General features: G+C 64.6%; 1 protein-coding gene across 1 annotated transcript in view; it reads left to right on the forward strand.

The window, feature by feature from the left end:
• The window catches only part of SNED1 (sushi, nidogen and EGF like domains 1), a 74,837-nt gene that overhangs the window by 37,489 nt on the left and 17,648 nt on the right, over window positions 1–19,700 (forward strand). The window contains exons 17-29 of the mRNA XM_062194158.1: window positions 2,371–2,484; window positions 2,941–3,054; window positions 3,232–3,345; window positions 3,868–3,981; window positions 4,214–4,510; window positions 5,836–6,019; window positions 6,792–6,904; window positions 7,549–7,830; window positions 8,923–9,067; window positions 9,141–9,223; window positions 10,528–10,626; window positions 17,786–17,902; window positions 19,021–19,108. Of these exons, the coding sequence (XP_062050142.1) occupies window positions 2,371–2,484; window positions 2,941–3,054; window positions 3,232–3,345; window positions 3,868–3,981; window positions 4,214–4,510; window positions 5,836–6,019; window positions 6,792–6,904; window positions 7,549–7,830; window positions 8,923–9,067; window positions 9,141–9,223; window positions 10,528–10,626; window positions 17,786–17,902; window positions 19,021–19,108 (1,864 nt within the window). The remainder of the gene's footprint in view (window positions 1–2,370; window positions 2,485–2,940; window positions 3,055–3,231; window positions 3,346–3,867; window positions 3,982–4,213; window positions 4,511–5,835; window positions 6,020–6,791; window positions 6,905–7,548; window positions 7,831–8,922; window positions 9,068–9,140; window positions 9,224–10,527; window positions 10,627–17,785; window positions 17,903–19,020; window positions 19,109–19,700) is intronic.

Genomic DNA, 19,700 nt, shown 5'->3' on the forward strand with positions numbered 1-19,700 from the left:
TCTTGAGCTGTTCCCAGGGGGGTCTGCCTTAGCAGGAAGGTGGGACCAGGAGTGGAGCTGCGACTTGAACCCAGGCCTCGCATGTGGGCTGTGCCGCTGAGCTGACGGAGGCACCAGGAGCTGCCAGCAGCTGGATTTGAAGTCCGGAGGAGTGGACGCACTGTTCATAGAAAGACTTAACAAAGGCCGTCTACACGGCCTCGTCGTCACCCCCAGAAACGAGCCGCAGCTGACACAGTCTGCACAAAGAAACACCAGGCCCAACATGGGTGCATTTTACCACATTGCCAAGAACCGGATCCCTGCAGTGCCCACGGACTGCGCCCCCGCGCCCGTGTGGGAGGGGCGGTGCGGCCCGTGCACGCCTGTCAGGGCAGGAAATTGCAAACCTCCGTCCTGGCGGACACAGACAGACACGCTGCCGCGCTGTGTCCAGAGGACGATCGGGCCGCCCCGGCATCGAAAGTCGGCGCGCTCGGCACACACGGCAGCCGTCAGATTCCACCTTATCGCAGACTCTGTGTACACGGGGCAGGAGGTGACTTCCTGGAGCGGATAAAGGGCGCCCGAGCACAACCCACAGCCCCCAGGACGCCGGTGAGGGCAGGCAGCACAAGGCCAGGCCCACGTCTCACTGCTTCCGGCACCGCCCTGCCGGGTCCCCGGGTGGGGCCGCGAGACAGAAGGGGAACAAGTGAGGGAGGAGAAGAGACCCGGGAGCGGGGACGGCGTGCAGAGCCAGCCGCGTCTCCACGGGGACGAGGAAACGGAAGGAAGCAGCCCCTGCCGCAGCACGGTGGACGTGCGAACGCGTGGGATCGTCTCAGGCAAACGTGAAAGCCAGAACCTCGGAGCGAGGGAATGTTCCCGGGAGCTTTGCCCCACTGCTCACCACTCACGGCGACCACTGCCACATGGACCAACGTTCGTGGCTTTTTCCTTTAGAAAAAAATAGACAATGTGAACAGAAAATACAGCTGCATATCTTCCTGACCTTGGGAGAGAGAAAGATTCCTTAAGCCATAAAAAGCTCTGTAAGAGAAACGCACGGACGGATTTGAACACGCCAAAATCGGAGCTTAGCCCCCGGCACTGTGAAGAAGAAAAGGAAATGAAAGCTGTACGCTCGGAGCAGACGGACACAGCAGTGGCTCCGATTCTGCAAAGCGCTCCAGTGAGTCGGAAGGAGAGGAAGCCGCGCAGCCCGGCGAGGGGCGCGTGGGCAGGCGGCCCTCGGGCGCGCACACAGACACACGACAGGTGCCTCCAGCCGCCAGGCCTGGGCATTCTGGACCCCGGACTGAGGGGCGCTGACCGCTCGAGTGATAACCTGTGTCCCGCAGCTGCACTCCCGGCAGAAACCTGAGGAAAACGTGCACAAGGAAGAATGCACAGGCCGGCGCCGTGGCTCACTTGGTTAATCCTCCACCTGCGGCGCGGGCATCCCATATGGGCGCCGGTTCTAGTCCCGATTGCTCCTCTTCCAGTCCCGCTCTCTGCTGTGGGAAGGCAGTGGAGGATGGCCCAAGTGCTTGGGTGCCTGCACCCACGTGGGAGACCAGGAGGGAGCACCTGGCCCCTGGCTTCAGATTGGCACAGCACACCGGCAGCAGTGGCCATTTTGGGGGTGAACCAACAGAAGGAAGACCTTTCTCTCTGTCTCTCTCTCTCACTGTCCACTCTGCCTGTCAAATAAAAAAAAAGGAAGAATGCACACAGCAGCACGTTCTGTAGTAGCGAACATTCCAGAACCTGCCCCACGCCCCCTGAGCAGGTGGAGGTGCGTGCGACAGACCCCAGGGTGCAGACCCCAGGGTGCCCCTCGTTCACGGGGACCGAGCCAGCCCCCACCGCCGTGTCCAGGAAGGCTCGTCAACAGCCAGGACGAAGCCCTGTGTCGCTCAGCACTCGCTCCGTTTTTAACCCTACTTGTGAAGAGGAATCGCTGTGGGGCAGGTGCCGGCAGGGAGGGGGCAGGCGAGCGCCAGGGCCTGTCGGTCCCACACTTGGTGCAGTCCACTCTCCTACAGTTAAACCTCTGGGTTCAGGAGCACAGCCCCCAGTTTAGAATAACCCTGTGCTGAATCTTTTGAAACTAAAGATTGGCCCCAGACGCACCGCTGCAAACACGACTGTCAGGCCCCACATGCTGAGCGCAGCTGTCAGAGGCCCCCTGCCCACCTCAGAGCCGGTGCCGTGAATTCCCACGGCGTCCCTGCACGGCCGCTGCCCTCCCTCCCCTCCAGAGGTGCTCAGCCCTGGTTTCCGGCTCCTCCAAGCCCCGGGTGGAGACGGGAGACTCCTGTGCGGCTCGCGTGCCCGTCGCGATGTGGCTCAGTAAGAGACGCACCGCTTTGTTCTTGGCCTCAGAAATGGACGAGTGCCAGTCCCAGCCGTGCCTGCACGGGGGCTCCTGCCAGGACCGCATCGCCGGCTACCTGTGCCTCTGCACCAGAGGGTACGAGGGCATCCACTGTGAACTGGGTAAGGTGACCCGGGGACACTGGGCACGCCCTCCCGGACACGCGCCTGGACAGCCAGGTTGCCCAGTGCTTGCTCCCTCAAGCCCATGCAGGCTCCCGCGTCCAGGACTGAGGGTTCTGGCTCAGAGGCGGAGGGGGTAGGCAGAGAAGCCTGGTCCCAGCTTCTGACTGCTGGCCCAGTGCTGCCAGCGGCTCTGCACCCCCGCCCCCAGCCCGTGCCTTTGCAGGGCTCACCGCCATGAGGCAGAGGTGCTGGTTCCCAGGAGGACAGGGCGGAAGCCACATCCAGTGGTGGTCTAGGGAAGCCTTGCAGCTTACAGCACGGCAGTGGCCGGGGTGGGGGTCTGCCTGCCTTGGGGGCGAGGCACGTGTGGGCTGGCGGCAGGGGCGGGGGCGATGTCACACAGGACCAGCGGGGGTGCCTGTGCCCCTGAGCCAGCGACACCTCCCTGTGCAGACACGGACGAGTGCCGAGCCCAGCCCTGTACAAACGGTGGCTCCTGCAGGGACCTCCCCGGGGCCTTCCTCTGCCAGTGCCCGGCAGGCTTCACGGGAGTCCACTGTGAGACAGGTAGGGGACCCAGTGCGAAGCCTGGGTCAGAGGTCAGAGCGGGGTGGAGGCTCCTGTGTGCCCTGCTGGAGGCCCCGCAGGCTGGGAGGCTGGCCCACTGCCCCGCTGGCCTCTGCCCTTCCCCCCCCCCCCAGACTGCCCCCTTGCCGTGGGGCCGACCCTCTGGGTGTTCTGCAGAGGTGGACGCCTGTGCCTGCAGCCCCTGCCAGCACGGAGGGCGCTGTGAGAACGGCGCTGGGGCCTACCTGTGCGTCTGCCCGGAAGGCTTCTTCGGCTACCACTGCGAGACAGGTAGGGGCGGGGCCGTCCCTCTCAGGGCCAGTGGCCCTCTCCAGTCTGCTTGGTCCCCATGACCATACCGTGCTCACCCCCCAGCAGCTTGCGCCCAGACCACAGCCGCAGGACTGCCCCCACGGGCCTTGCTGTCCCCAGACAGGCCAAGCTCCACATATCCCCACGTCACACCTGTTCCCCCTGGCCCCCACCCCCAAGCACTGTCCCCTGTCAGCCTCAGGGGGACTTGGGACGAGGCCTCCTAACCACTGGCCTGCAGGGGAGCCCCACCCATCACCCCTAGTGCCAGCCGCTCTCTGGAACCACCTCTCCCCTGGCCAGCTGACCCCATCTCCCGGTCGGTGCTGTGGGGGTACCTGAGCCGTCTGGGCTGAGGGTCCTGTGTGGAGTGGAGGGGCTGCTGGTGGGAGTCGCCAGTACCTGCGCCCCACAGGAAGGGCCCGGTGCCCCCGGAGCAAGGACCTGCCCGAGTGGGCAGCCTGCGAGGCTCGTGCTCACTGCTGCTACCCCTCCCCTCAGCGAGTGACCCCTGCTTCTCCAGCCCCTGCGGGGGCCGCGGCTACTGCCTGGCCAGCAACAGGTCCTACAGCTGCACCTGCAAAGTGGGCTACACGGGCCAGGACTGCGCCAAGGGTGAGGCCGCAGGGGGCCCGCGGTGGGGGACACAGGCCGCTGCTCGCCCGGCTCCTTACCCGAGAAGCAGGGCTGGGGGCAGGGGTGAGGGGCAGGCGGGAGCTCTCTGTCCACGCTGCTCGGCACAGCAGGTCCCAGAAGCCGGGCCCGGGCGAGATGTGCCCGGAGCGGGGGCTTCCGTGGCCGACAGCTGACCACCCCCCTTCCTCTGTGTTTTGATGGAACACCGAAGAGCTGTTCCCACCGACGGCCCTCAAGGTAGACAGAGTAGAAGAGAGTGGGGTCTCCATTTCCTGGAGCCCCCCCGAGGGCTCGGCCGCCAGGCAGATGCTGGACGGCTATGCGGTCACCTACGCCCTGGCCGACGGCTCCTCCCGCCGCACGGACTTCGTGGACAGGCGCCGCTCCTCACACCAGCTCCGGGCCCTGGCCGCGGGCCGGGCCTACAACATCTCCGTCTTCTCGGTCAAGCGAAACACCAACAACAAGAACGACATCAGCCGGCCCGCCGTGCTGCTGGCCCGCACGCGTGAGTGTCGCAGAGAGGCCTTGCCTGGGGCACAGCGGAAAGGACAGAGAGGCCGGGAGGGAGGAGCCCGCAGAGGACAGCAGGCCCGGGGACGGGAAACACGAGGCCGGCGGAGGGTCCCGAGCAGTGGGCACGCGGCAGGATCCACGCTGAAGGGCCTCAAGCAAAAACCCCAGCTGCTGCCTGGGCCTCTGGGGCCGGGCTCGGGGGCGTGGCCATCACTGGCGCAGCTCTCGGGGCGCGGCCTCGCATCCCACAGCCAGAGTCCAGCTCTTCAGAGGAGCCACGGAAGCCGGAGCCAGATGTGACTGAGGACCAGGACTCTGGGCCGAGGGGGGTGGGCCAGGAGCCCGGGGGCTGGCAAGGAGGGTCCCAGAGGCCAGCGGCGGTGGCTGTAATAGGACAGAGTAGTGAGGGATGAGGGCTTGGCCACAGGGACCATGAGAGGAGACAGAGGGGGAGGCAAGGGGTGTGGACAGGAAGGGAGTGGGGGAGGAGAACCCCAGCACAGGCCATGGGCGGACAGGGAGCTGGCCCCGTGGGAGCAGAGCCCAGCTCGCGTCCGCCAGGGCTGCAGGGGGTGACCGGTGGAGCGGGGGCAGGGAAGAGGGAGCGAGGAAGGAGTCAAGGCGCTGGCACTGTGGCCGGGGAAGCAGCAGTGCAGTCGGCGGGCCCTCCCCGGGGGTTGGAACAGGCGTGTGGTGCAGCAAACAGGAGCTCCGCAGCTCTGGGGACACCGCGTGTCCACGCTGAGCACGTCGAGGGCCAGGATGAGGACCTCAGGATGGCAGAGCCCGCTCAGTGGAGTCACGCAGGCCTCTCAGGCCAAAGGGGACAGGGGCAAGGCCACCTGACACCCAGCACCCCCAGCCAGCGGGAGGCTGGGCCACACTCGGGGGCAGTGGGAGCAGAGGAGCGGGGGCACTGAGCCCACCCTGGAAGGGGTCAGAAGGAAGCAGGGGGACTGGCGGGAGAGGGACCGCCATCCAGGCTGGGGCACTGTGCCACGGAGAGCCGAGGACTGCCCTGCGGGCTCCCTTGGTCTGGGGGCGGCCCCTACCCAGCCCCGCAGCAGTCCCCCTCCCTGGGTGTCTGAGCACCCTCTGCAGCCCCCCCCTCCAGGTCCAGCACTGCACTGCCCAGACCACACCTGTATGAAGCTGGCACAGCCAGCACAGAGAGGGGTGGCCTGGCTGGCCTGTCTCAGGAAGGGCCCTGTCCCCAGCATGTCGCTGTCACAGCTACACTGGGGCTGGGGGCTGCCCTGTGACTGCCTGCCTGCCGGAGGAGGTGCCAGCTTGTGCTGATCAGCCGCTGTCCCCCAGGACCCCGCCCTGTCGAGGGCCTCGAGGTCACCAACGTGACGGCCAGTGCCATCTCAGTACGCTGGGCGCTGCACCGGATGCATCACGCCACGGTCAGCAGGGTACGAGTGTCCATCCAGCACCCTGAGGCCTCTGAGGCCCAGGCCACTGAGGTGGACAGGAGTGTGGACAGGCTCACATTCGGGTAAGAGGAGGAGCCGGGGGTGGGGGTCCCCACGTGTCCACTTGGCTTCCCCCAGGGGGGTGAGGGGGCCCTGGCGGTCTCAGCCCTGCGTTGGCTCCTTACCAGGCTGCAGTGAGGGACAGGGGCCTTGACAGCACTGACGGAAGTGCCAGGGGGCGTGGCGGGCGGTGGCGACGGGCAGGGCCCAGGATAGACCCTGCGGGGTGGGCGCCAACCAGAGGAAGTTCTGGGCTCCTGCTTGGAGCAGGTAGGCAGTGCTGGCAGGAGGGGGGACCAGCCCTCTGGACTCCTGTGGGGTGGCACGGCCACATACAGCAGCCCTGCTGTGGCCGCACCTCTGTGCTGGGGCTCTGCAGCCCACCCCGGCTCCTGCAAGCTGAGTGCAGGCCGCCCCAGGAGGCAGGAGCTGAACTGATGGACAGCTCCCTGCTGTGCAACCCCAGCCTCCCTCGGCTGTTCCCAAGGCTTCGGGGGAGTCCAAAGCAACCATCAGCCGACTGTGGGTGCAGTGCCCATCGCCCTGCTGCTTCCCAGAATCCTCTACCCTGTCTTTGAAACATGGCTGCGACTCTGGGGTTTACATCCTAGCCACTTTCAAAGAATGACTCGAGGTGGAACGGCTCCCTTGCCAGGAGCACAGAGGCTGAGGGCCACGCTCTGCCCCGAGCAGGCGGCCTGGACCCCGCCAGGTCGCACCCTGCTCAGGGAGCCATGGTCTGACAGCGGAGCTGGCCCGGGCCCGACTCCCAGTGCACTCCCTCTGCCCCCGCAGGGCTCTGCTGCCCGGGAGGAGATACACTGTCCAGGTGACCACTCTCAGTGGGCCCAGCGGAGAGGAGCCCCCCACCGAGAGCCTGGCCTCAGCACCAGTGCACGTGTGGACCCGTGAGTAGAGCAGCAGGGCCTGGCTCTGGAGCCCTCCATTCCCCACCACGTCCACGGTGCCAGAATGCCAGCCCTTGGCCTCCCCAGACTGGGGCCCCTGCTAGGGACACCCAAAGGCTCCAGGCAGCTCCTCCACAGCCTCCTGCCACACACTGACCAAGAGGCCGCGGAGTGTGCTGGGCCGAGGATGCCCACACCGTCCAGGCTCTCTTAGACCACAGAGCAGTCCACTCTGGCTAACTCACTGGGGTTCCCGGCCCCCGCCCCCTCCCCAGCAAGTGGACAGGGCCCTGAGGTCAGTGCACAGGGGAGGTGCAGGTGGATCTGTGAGAAGTGGAGGCTTAGACAGGAGCTCAGCCATGGGCAGGGCACACCTGGGCAAGGCACATGGGGGAGGAAGGCCCATGGGGCAGGGGCCTGGCACTGGGCGCCTCGCCCAGGTCCTGGGGACAGTCTGTGCAGTCAGGCTCAGGGGGTCTGGGGACTGAAAGTGAGCTCCGAGGGCACGAGGCTGAGGACCTGTGGGCTCCACCAGGCGAGCGGGACCCGCGGCCAGGGCAGTGAGACGCAGCCCCGGCTGCTGGGCCTCAGCTGCCTGCCTCAGGTCCCCTATGTCCTGCTCTCCCCCCCCCATGCCTGTCCAGGGCCCCTGCCTCCAGCAAACCTGACCGCCTCCCGGGTCACGGCCACCTCCGCCCACCTGGTCTGGGACGCCCACACGGCAGGCGCCTCGCTGGAGGCCTACGTCATCAACGTGACCACCAGCCAGAGCACCAAGAGCCGCTACGTCCCCAGCGGGAAGCTGACATCCTACACGGTGCGGGACCTCCTGCCCGGGCGGCGGCACCAGCTCTCTGTGACAGCCGTGCAGAGCTCAGAGCAGGGCCAGCTGCACAGCGACCCTGCACACCTGTACATCGTCACCTGTGAGTGCTGGCCTGGCCATGCCGATGGCTGGTAGGCGACTGGCAGGGCGCCAGCCCGGCCCCTCTCTGAGGGAGGCGGTGGCCTCGTCCTGAGCAGAGGGGTCACCCTGTTTCCTGGGACCCTCACCTGGCGTGGGCCATGCTGCCCACAGGACATGGACAGCCAATCACGGGCCTTGTGTTAACACGGGGGGCAGCCCCGAGTGAGAGTGCAGGGCCCCACTGGGCCTTCAGCGGACCCCAAGGAGGGTGGGCGTGGCCCCAAAGGGAGCGGCCAGAGCAGGCAGCACCACCCACCAGGGCTGGTGTGGGAGACGGGGCCAGGAGGCCTCAGGAGGGGGTCTCCAGGAGGTCAGGAAGACACACAGGGCGGCTCCAGCCGGGCCTGCAAAGGACCCGGCCTATCCCAAGGGCAGAGGCTGCTGCCAGCTCCCTGCAACCTCAAAGCTCACGCAGCGCTGGGGAGAGGCTTTGTCCGGGACGTGCAGCAGTGGGGTATAAGGATGGGGAGGGAGGGCCCCAGCCGGGCAAGGCGGAGCCGGGGCAGGGCAGGGTGGCCCCAGGCAGTGCCAGGGCAGGGCAGGGTGGCCCCAGGTCGGGGGAGGGCAGGGCAGGGTGGCCCCAGGTCGGGGGAGGCTCCCACCAGTCCCAGCCTTTCCTGGTCCCCTCACGCTCCCACTTGTTCCCAGCCCCCCACACCCACACCCTCCACACAGGAGCGGGCGGTGGGCGGGGCCTCCCTGTGAGCCCCTGATTGGTCAGGTACAACCGAGTGAGCAAGGTGAGGGCACAGAGTGAAGGGGGCTCATGTGTGGGGCTGGAGGCACCCAGAAGGCTCTCTGGCGAGCAGAGCTGCAGAGTTCCTGCCACAGCTCTAAATGGCTGGCCCCACCTGCAGACGGGCACCTGGGTGAGGGGGCTGCTGGGCCCACCTCGAGACCCCCAGGCCAGCTCATGTCTGTGTCACACACAGCTCCTCAGAAGGGCCGTGGTGGGCGGCCGGCAAGGGGCAGGGGCTCCACACCTGCTGTGTCCCCCGTGCAGCAGGGGCCAGCCCTGTGGCCACTCCCCTGCCTCCCACCTGCTTCGCAGTGCCCAGGGATGGCCCCGACAGACGCTGGCCCCAGGGAGGACACCACCCACGGGTGCTCAGAAACAGACCACCCCCCCTGCAGCTGTCGGAGCTGCGGCTACTCAGTGACCACGGCGCCCTCAAGACGCCCACCCAGCCCCCCAGGTACACGCCCCGGCCCGAGGCTCTGTCGCCCTGAGGTGGGGCCTGGCTGTGTGACGACCCAGCCTCTCTGCAGGTTCTCGGAGCTCGTGGACGGCAGAGGACGAGTGAGTGCCAGGTTCGGGGGCTCGCCCAGCAGATCCGTCCCCGAGAAACCCGGTGAGTGCTGCACCCCCCCCCCCGCCAATACCCCCTAGGTGGCCTCTGCCACGCTCACCCAGCCCCCGGCCCAATGTGGTGAGGGGCCAGGCCCTTGAGACCCGGGCCCAACACCGCAGCTGTGAGTGAGGCTCTGGGCTCCGGGTCGGCACAGGCCCACAGCAGGGGGCAGGCACAAGGGGCCTTTCCCTCAGGAGCAAGTGGAGTGAAGACAAAAATATTGTTAAAGAAGGACCCGAGGCACTCTGGGAGCTTGCCTGCCACTCAGCTCTGTTCTGCACACGGCAGAGGCTGCTCCACGTGTGGTCGTGGGGCCAGCGGCACAGCCCCGCCCACAGCCACAGGGCGAAACCCACCTCTAACAGGGCTGGGCAGGCCTCCCCTGGTGTTTAGGGGTCGTGTCCTGGGGCAGAGCCTCTGCCCTCCGTCCTGCTCAGGCCCAGACCAGCAGGGTCCCTGGAGCAGGTCCCCAGCCTCCCACCTGGACCCACTCACAGGGCACGGCCACCTGTCACTGCACCTGGCAAGGTTGAGCTGGTAGCACCAAGGCAGATGGGGGTACCCGGCCCTTCCCAGCCTGGTCACCAGGTGAGGGGCAGCCCCCGCCCACCCCGTCACTGGAGGCTGGAGACCTGAAAGGCTTGGAGCCCACCCTTCTGGGACCCCCAGAAAAAGGCTATCCCCCAGCTTAGTGACAGCGTTCCCAGCGCCGGGGGGATGGGGTGGGAGGGGGTTTGGGGCAAGGGTGTGCAGTGGGGAGAGGGATGAGGAGCTGTGGTGGGAACGGCCTGGGAGCAGCATGCACACCTGGGGAACCAGTGAGGGGGCAGCAGAGGGGCCCCTGCCGTGTGGTGGGCGGGGAAGCAGAGGCAGGGCAAGGTGTCTGGGCGAGGTGAGACTTGGGGCACACCAGGTTCATGGCAGGTACAGCTAAAAGAACAGATAAAAATACCCGAAAGCACAGGCCGTCGAGGGGGAGGAGGAGGGGGCAGCGTGGCCCCCAGGGCGCAAGGGTGGAGGGAGAAGGGGGCGGCAGGTTGAGCTACAGAGGGAGGCACGTGTAACCCAGGCCTCCCCCTCTGGCGGGGCCTGGCCGGCAAGAGCAGGGTGGGGTGGGCCTCCCATGGGAGGCAGTGCGGTGGCCACAGGAACCAACAGCTATGGGGGCACCCGCACCACCAAGCTAAAGGCCAGGCCCACGAGGGACACCCCTGCAGCTGGAGGCAGAAGCAGCTGAGGAGCAGGTGGGCGGCCCTGGGCCCCGTGAAGCTGTGCGCCCGCGCCCACAGTCTGCCTCTTCTTAGAACCCAGCACCCCGGCGCCACTCGAGAGCACAGAGGAGGCCTCGGAGCAGGTCCGCCGGGCCCTCCAGCTCCCCGAGACCAGCAACAAGGATGCCGAGAGTAAGTCCAGAGACCCCCATCTGGACCCAATTCACCCCTCTACCCAGAAGTGAGAGGCAGTGGGGCCAGGGTGGCTGCTCCGGGGGCGGAGCTGGGGCAGTCTCTCCAATACAGCCAGGCAGACCTGGGTAAAAGGACAGGGTGACCCTGGGTGCCTGGTCCACCCCCTCCCCCCGGCTTCCTAGCCTGAGAGCAGTCCGTGCCGAGGCGTGCCCAGGCGGTGAACGGTAGCGTGTGTCTTGGGCATCTCACGGGTCTCCCTGCAGCTGGCCGTGGTCTGAATGGTGTGTGTGTAGCTCCTCTGCCCTAGAGTGGATGGTGGGAGGCGTGCTCTGTCGCGCACGTGTGCACCTCGACAACAGGTGGGCTGTCTTTGCAGGGCAAGCTGCTTGCCTTGCGCAGTCTGACGTGTGTTCTCACTCGGTGCCCGGGTGCCAGGTGGCCCCGGGCTGGCGTGGAGGCAGCTGCTCACGCGCACTATGAGGGCAGCGACCACAGGGCGAATTCAGGGCTCCCTGGCTCACGGCAGCAGAGGGCTGGTTTGCAGCATGGGGCTGCTGGTGCGGGTGTGAGGGTGGACATGCTGGCCCCAGGTGACAAGAGACGGGCGTGGAGCCATCATCTAATGGTGACACCAGTTTACACTCGCTGTGGCAGGGGTCATGAGATGCGGCTAGCCCAAGGTGTCCCCAAGGCTTGGTTTTGCAGGAATAGCCCTTATTCCATGTTTTCTGGTGGTTTTACATGGAATGCAGACTTATTCTTGGGAACTTAGCTTGATACTATTGTAAATGGTCTCTCTCAAAACCCACATTCCTGATTACTTATTCCTGGAGCAATAAGATATTTATTTGACCTTTGTGGAACAAGCCCGTGGATTCCAAACACACTGTGTGCTGCCCTGTTCTATGGGGTGCTGTGCACACAGAGAGGACACGGTAGCAGGACCCACGCTCCCCCGTGGCAAAACCACTACCCAGCAATGCTGACCGAGTCAATGGAACAGAGCTCAGGGCCAGAAACCTACTGATCTCAACAAGGCTGCCAAAGACCAGTCGGGGGGAGAAGCGTCTCGTCACGTGGTTCTAGGACCACGCAGGAGGCAGAATCAAAGCTCTTGGAAGAAAATGTGGAAGTGACCCTCAGAGCCTCGGATTTGGCATGGAATCACGCGATTCGACACCAAAAATAGGAGCAGCACGTGAGAAGCGGCCGACTTGGACTTCATCAAAACCCAAGGCTCTGTGCAGACACCGTCAGGGCAGTGAAGAGGGACCTGCAGGGTGGAGGGCCCTGCCAGCCTCCAGGTGACCTGCACACGACAGCAGAATAACGAAAAGGCGGTGACCCGACCTCGAATAGGGCTTTCTCCGGGAGGACCCACCCAGCAGTGGGCGCAGACCGAGCCGCGGTCAGAGGCGGCCACACGCCCCCGGGAGAGCCCATCAGGAGGCCAGAGAGCAGCAGGCCCCTGGGGAGGGCAGGGAGGGCGTATGGACAGCGACCGGCTCCCTGCTGCTGGGAAGGGCGTGGCGCAGCGGCTCTGGGCGGAATAGCAGCTTGGCAGTGCCCACGTGGCCCAGGGGACGGCAGTGTGTGTCCCACGAGGTCTTACCTGTGACAGTGCTGTGAACACCGCCCACAGCCGTCCACGGAAGGAGACCGGGCCTCGTCCAGAGAGGAAGCCTGCCACCCGCTCAGAGCGCCCGTCACAGGGACCACGGGCAGCAGGGCCCTGCCCGGTCTGCTCAGTGCCGAGGGGCGGGGCCGGCTGTGGGGACGGAGGCAGGAACCTGTGCGTGCTGAGGGCAGTGAGCACACTCTAAGCGGGTGCATCTGGGCCCACAAATCTTATCTCGGTAAAGCTGGCTTTGGAGAGGGAGGCGCGGTGTTTCCGATCTGCCGCCTCCCGTGTAGGACGATGAGGACGGAGCTTCCTTGTTCTTTATTTAAAACCAATAAAAACAGTCGACCATTCGAGGGAGACAGAGACATGGCAATGAAGATCGACCTGAAGCTTCTCTGAATAAACCTTGACTTACAATTTTGACTGTAGAACCAAGAAAATGTTCCTAAAAACAATAATGCCCCAAATTGAAAACAAACAGAAAGAAACGACTGCTGCTCCCGCTGATGGCACAGCCACACGGGGACAAAGCAGGACCACGGTGACACCACGCTGGTGGGAAGGGTTGGGGGACAGGAGCCCGCCACGCAGCAGGAGCCGCACTCCGCGGGCAGCGCAGGCAGTGGCCCTGGTGCTGGCGCTCGGGAGCTGCACTGAGATCTTCAGCAAAAAGAAATAAAATCATAAAGCAAAGAAATCTAAAATCCTGTTTTTTTCTAATTTAGTTTTTAAACATTCTTGGAAGAAGTACTTATTTGAAAGGCAAAGCACTAGAGAGGGAAGGAGGGAGGCAGACACAGAGACACCTTCCATCCACTGGTCCACTCCCCAAATGGATGCCACAGCCGGATCTAGGTCCGGCCGGAGCCAGGAACCGGGAGCTCCATCCAGGTCTCCCACGTGGGTGCAGGGGCCCCAGCGCTCGGGCCACTTTCCACTGCCTCACAGGCCATTAGCAGGGAGCTGGATTGGAAGCGGAGCAGCCGGCATCACAAACAGCAGCTTACCCATGCTGGCCCTAAATGTCGTTCTGTTAATTTGAACTGGAAATGCTGGTGTAAACTCATCATTTATGTTTTAGGAAGCCTCACACCCAGTAGTAGTGAGCACCATGACTGCCCAGCTGTGGGCTCCAGGTACCTTCTGCACGGAGGGAGCCAGGAGCCTTGGAGAATTGCGTGACTCCGAGACAGGAGCAAGACAGAAACAGCGCAAGCCCAGAACCTGCTGTGTACAAAAGCAGCTTTCAGATTCAACTGGGGATCGGGTCTCAAGGGACCAGGAGCCAAGCTGCTGGCGAGAGACGGACATCCGGAGTGGGCGCCGTGCACCAGGCTGCACCACCTGACACATCCGCAGGCCACACAGCACGGCCTGGTTGAGTCCCGGCTCCTCCACTTCCAATCCAGCTCCCTGCTAACGTGCCTGGACTTGAGTCCCTGCCACCTACGTGAGAAACCAGGATGGAGCTCCAAGTTCCTGGCTTCAGCCTAGCCCAGCCCTGGCCACTGCAGTCATTTGGGGAGTGAACCAGCTAATGAAAGATGAGATTCTTTTGTCTCCCCCTCTCCCTCCCTCCCTCCCCCTCTCTCTCCCTTTCAAATAAAACATTTTTTAAAGATTTATTTGTTTGAAAAGCAGAGTTACAGAGATGGTGCTGGTGGGGAGATAGAGAGACAGAGAGATCTTCCATCCTAGTTCATTCCCCAAATGGCTGCAACAGCCAAGGCTGGAGCAGGCTGAAGCCGGGCACCTGGGACTCCATCTGGGTCTCCCCCATGGGTGCAGGGGCCCAAGGACTTGGGTCATCTTCCTCTGCTTTCCCAGGCCCTTAGCAGGAGCTGGATCAGAAGTGGAGCAGCTGGGACTTGAACCAGCGCCCATAGGGGATGCCGGACTTGGAGACGGTGGCTTCACCCGCTGCACCACAGCACTGGCCCCTCATATGAATTTTTTAAAAAATGTTAAAGGAAAATTAATGACAACAGTGGAGCTGAGGGACCGACCCTGTCTGCGAGTGTGTGGACAAGGACAGAATGCAAACCTGGGTCCTGCGTGTCAGGGCGTCCAGGCTGTGAGGGTCCTGGGCCATGCAGACCCTCAGCTGGGGAAGGCAGGATGACAGCAGGGGGCAGCCGGGGGCAGGATCTCGGTGGCTGCCCCAGGGTCAGGTGTGGCGCCTGCAGGGATGGACGGACGGGCAGCAGCACTGGGCTGGGGTCAGTCCCTGCATCACTCAGACGGACTCGGCCCATCAGGTGTGGGGTGAACGAGACACAGCCCCTCTCTCCAGGCCACCAAGCAGCCCCTGCAAAGACCACGTGGACCCGAGTCCTCTAAGCACTCAGAGCCACAGGAAGTGCAGGTCACTCCTGCAGCCAAGACTAAAGGGTCCAGACTGAGAGATCCAGGATGCGTCACCACGGGCGACCGCAGACCTCTGCCCTGTGGAGCCACCACGGGCGACCGCAGACCTCCACTCGTGGCGCTGTCAGGGTAATCAGAGAAGCTGGGGCTTCCTGCGCTCAGGCCCCCTCTGCCCGCTGTGCGCCCGACAGCTGCTGGGGCTCCCCCAGGAGCAGTAGGCAGCACTGCATGAAGACGTTCACAGAAAGTTTCCCAGAGCCCACAGCTCGCATTCAGCCAGGGGACAGTGGTGGGCGGTGCGGGTGGTGCGGGGGGCTGAGGGGCAGAGGCGGGGCGGTGAGGCCTGATGGGGCCCCCACACCTGCAGGGCTGGGCCTTGGGGAAATTCTTATGAAGAACGGGTAAGGAGGGGCCCTGGGCAGGTGGGCGCCAGGTCGTGGCATGGGGCGTGGGGCGTGGTAAGCTACGCACAGTTCTCGCTCCTGTTTTTCAGTGTTCTCAAGTTGCACAGGAAAACTACAGCTAAAGAAATGACATGGACAGACAAGGCTCTCTGCCAGTGTGGCGGCGAGGGGCAATGCTCCCATCTGTTGGGGTGTGGGGTGCCCACTCCCTGTCCTGGGGGTGTGCGGTGCCTGCTCTCTCTTGTTGGGGTGTGGGGTGCCTGTTGTCTGTTGTAGGGGTGGGGGATGTCTGCTCCCTCTGTTGCTGGGGTACGGGAGGTGAGCCTGCTTCCTCTATTGTGGGTGTACGGGAGGTGAGCCTGCTCTCTCTGTTGTAGGGGTGTGGGGTGCCTGCTCTCTGTTGTAGGGCTGTGGGGGTGTCTGCTCTCTCTGTTGCAGGGGTATGGGAGGTGAGCCTGCTTCCTCTGTTGTTGGGGTGTGGGGTGCCCACTCCCTGTCCTGGGGGTGTGTGGTGCCTGCTCTCTGTTGTTGGGGTGTGGGGTGCCTGCTCTCTGTTGCAGGGGTACGGGAGGTGAGCCTGCTCCCTCTGTTGCTGGGGTACGGGAGGTGAGCCTGCTTCCTCTGTTGTAGGGGTGTGGGGTGTCTCTCTGTTGTAGGGGTACGGGAGGTGAGCCTGCTCCCTCTGTTGTAGGGGTGTGGGGGTGAGCCTGCTTCCTCTGTTGTAGGGGTGTGGGGTGTCTCTCTGTTGTAGGGGTACGGGAGGTGAGCCTGCTCTCTCTGTTGTAGGGGTGTGGGGTGCCTGCTCTCTGTTGTAGGGCTGTGGGGGTGTCTGCTCTCTCTGTTGCAGGGGTATGGGAGGTGAGCCTGCTCCCTCTATTGTGGGTGTATGGGAGGTGAGCCTGCTCTCTCTGTTGTAGGGGTGTGGGGTGCCTGCTCTCTGTTGTAGGGCTGTGGGGGTGTCTGCTCTCTCTGTTGCAGGGGTATGGGAGGTGAGCCTGCTCTCTCTGTTGTTGGGGTGTGGGGTGCCCACTCCCTGTCCTGGGGTGTGCGGTGCCTGCTCTCTCTTGTTGGGGTGTGGGGTGCCTGCTGTCTGTTGTAGGGGTGGGGGATGTCTGCTCCCTCTGTTGCTGGGGTACGGGAGGTGAGCCTGCTCCCTCTATTGTGGGTGTATGGGAGGTGAGCCTGCTCTCTCTGTTGTAGGGGTGTGGGGTGCCTGCTCTCTGTTGTAGGGCTGTGGGGGTGTCTGCTCTCTCTGTTGCAGGGGTATGGGAGGTGAGCCTGCTCTCTCTGTTGTTGGGGTGTGGGGTGCCCACTCCCTGTCCTGGGGTGTGCGGTGCCTGCTCTCTCTTGTTGGGGTGTGGGGTGCCTGCTGTCTGTTGTAGGGGTGGGGGATGTCTGCTCCCTCTGTTGCTGGGGTACGGGAGGTGAGCCTGCTCCCTCTATTGTGGGTGTATGGGAGGTGAGCCTGCTCTCTCTGTTGTAGGGGTGTGGGGTGCCTGCTCTCTGTTGTAGGGCTGTGGGGGTGTCTGCTCTCTCTGTTGCAGGGGTATGGGAGGTGAGCCTGCTCCCTCTGTTGTAGGGGTGTGGCATGACTGCTCTCTCTGTTGCAGGGGTATGGGAGGTGAGCCTGCTCTCTGTTGTAGGGCTGTGGGAGTGCCTGCTCTCTCTGTTGCAGGGGTATTGGAGGTGAGCCTGCTCTCTCTGTTGTTGGGGTGTGGGGTGCCCACTCCCTGTCCTGGGGGTGTGTGGTGCCTGCTCTCTGTTGTTGGGGTGTGGGGTGTCTGCTCTCTGTTGCAGGGGTACGGGAGGTGAGCCTGCTCCCTCTGTTGTAGGGGTGTGGGGGTGAGCCTGCTTCCTCTGTTGTAGGGGTGTGGGGTGTCTGCTCTCTGTTGCAGGGGTACGGGAGGTGAGCCTGCTCCCTCTGTTGTAGGGGTGTGGGGGTGAGCCTGCTTCCTCTGTTGTAGGGGTGTGGGGTGTCTCTCTGTTGTAGGGGTACGGGAGGTGAGCCTGCTCTCTCTGTTGTAGGGGTGTGGGGTGCCTGCTCTCTGTTGTAGGGCTGTGGGAGTGCCTGCTCTCTCTGTTGCAGGGGTATTGGAGGTGAGCCTGCTCTCTCTGTTGTTGGGGTGTGGGGTGCCCACTCCCTGTCCTGGGGGTGTGTGGTGCCTGCTCTCTGTTGTTGGGGTGTGGGGTGTCTGCTCTCTGTTGCAGGGGTACGGGAGGTGAGCCTGCTCCCTCTGTTGTAGGGGTGTGGGGGTGAGCCTGCTTCCTCTGTTGTAGGGGTGTGGGGTGTCTCTCTGTTGTAGGGGTACAGGAGGTGAATCTGCTGTCTCTGTTGCAGGAGTGTGGAGGTGCCTGCTCTCGGTTGTAGGGGTGTGGGGTGTCTCTCCCTCTGTTGTAGGGGTGAGCCTGCTCCCCTCTGCCAGTGTGGGGGTTGCAGGAGGAGCCGGGTGGGAGCATCCCTGTGAGCAGATGGGAAACCCAGCCAGTGCCTGGTTCCAAGCAGAAGCAGGCTTGTGTAGGAGCAAAGAAGGAAAACGCTGGGCAAGGCCAGGTGGGCCGGGGCCACGGGCTCGGGGGTCTCCCCTCCCACTCCCTGGAAGTGACACTGGCATGCTGAGGCCTTGTCTCCTGAGCCCTGTGAGCACCTGAGAGGGGCCACGGCAGCCACGGCAGCCAGCTGCACTCTGCTCAGGTCACAGAGACAAGTTGCAGGCCTTCCTCTGGGCTCCCCGCCACTAACGTCCCAGGCCTCCATTTCCAGATGCCCCCAAGAATTGCTCAGAAAACCCTTGTCACAACGGAGGGACCTGCGTGCCAGGTGCTGAGGCCCACGGCTGCGACTGCGGACCAGGGTTCAAAGGCAGGCGCTGTGAGCTCGGTAGGTGGGGGCAGGCCGCCAAGCCAAGGCCCGGCCTCAGGCTCCTGTCCCAGAGCTGACTGCTGACCAGGGGCCCTGCTGAGGCCCGGCCTCAGACGCCTGTCCCCACGGCTGTCCCCACAGCTGCGACTGTGGACCAGGGGCCACTGAGCCGAGGCCCGGCCTCAGGCACCTGTCCCCACGACTGTCCCCATAGCTGCGACTGTGGACCAGGGGCCACTGAGCCGAGGCCCGGCCTCAGGCACCTGTCCCCACGGCTGTCCCCACAGCTGCGACTGTGGACCAGGGGCCACTGAGCCGAGGCCCGGCCTCAGACGCCTGACCCAGGGCTGACTGCTGACCAGGGGCCCTGCTGAGGCCCGGCCTCAGACGCCTGTCCCCACGGCTGTCCCCACAGCTGCGACTGTGGACCAGGGGCCACTGAGCCGAGGCCCGGCCTCAGGCACCTGTCCCCACGACTGTCCCCATAGCTGCGACTGTGGACCAGGGGCCACTGAGCCGAGGCCCGGCCTCAGACGCCTGACCCAGGGCTGACTGCTGACCAGGGGCCCTGCTGAGGCCCGGCCTCAGACGCCTGTCCCCACGGCTGTCCCCACAGCTGCGACTGTGGACCAGGGGCCACTGAGCCGAGGCCCGGCCTCAGGCTCCTGACCCAGGGCTGACTGCTGACCAGGGGCCCTGCCGAGGCCCGGCCTCAGACGCCTGTCCCCACGGCTGTCCCCATAGCTGCGACTGTGGACCAGGGGCCACTGAGCCGAGGCCTGGCCTCAGGCACCTGTCCCCAGAGCTACGACTTGCCCCAGGACCACTGGGTCGTGAGGGGCCAGGCCGTGGATCTTAAACGTGGGTGTGCTCAGGAAGAAAGTGTGCCGGCCGTGTCGGAGAAGCAGGCACAGTGCAGGGCCGGCCAGGGAGGAAGAACTCCCCGCTCTGGGCTGAGCTCAGGGGCATGGCGAAGCTCCCGATCCTCAGGCCACAAGGAGGCTTAGCACCCTGGAGACAGGGACTTGCCCAGAAGGTGGCCTGTGTGGACGCCCTAGGCATGGCAGGCTGCAGGGCTGGGGGCTCTCGCAAAGGGCAGGAGCCTGGCCCTGAGCCGCCTTCTCCTCTGTGCACAGCCTGTAGGAAGGTGCCTCGCCCCTGCACCCGGCTCTTCTCCGAGACCAAGTCGGTTCCGGTCTGGGAGGGGGGTGTCTGCCACCACGTGTAAGTCGTCCCCGCCTGGAGCCTCATGCCCACCTGACCCAAGGGAGGGCGGGGGCGGGGGCGGGGCACGCACAAAACGGCCTTGCTCTAATGACCCGGTCCCCACTCCCCCCCACCCCCAATCCCGGTGGCTCAGCTCAGGAGCAGTCGCTGGGAGGGCCCAGGCCTCCCAGCCTTCCTCTCCCACCCCCTCCAGCACCTCTGCCCCAGCCCACTGAGGCCAGGGTCTCAGGGACAGATCCCAGAACTCCAGTCCAGTCTGGTTCTGCCATCTTCACCATGTGGCCCTGGGCTCGTCACTCATGCCTCAGCGTCCCCACGCGTGAAGTGGGCTAGCGCGTCCCTCGGCACGTTTCTGACATCCTGTGTGACCTGGGTCACGGTCTCAGCCGAGTCCAGGGAAAGCAGGCCAGGTGCGGCGGAGAGCGGATGTGGGGAGGAGCGGGCACCAGACAGGGCCAGGGTAAGTGTCAGGGCGACAGGGACACTGCGCCCATGTACATGGAGGAGGGGACACCTGAGGGAAGAACGTTCCAGACCGTCCGTATCCACTGCCAAAACCCTGGATCAGCCTGGGGCCCGCAGGGCTGGA

Source organism: Lepus europaeus, chromosome 1, assembly GCF_033115175.1.
Source record: "Lepus europaeus isolate LE1 chromosome 1, mLepTim1.pri, whole genome shotgun sequence".
Lineage (NCBI taxonomy): Eukaryota > Metazoa > Chordata > Mammalia > Lagomorpha > Leporidae > Lepus > Lepus europaeus.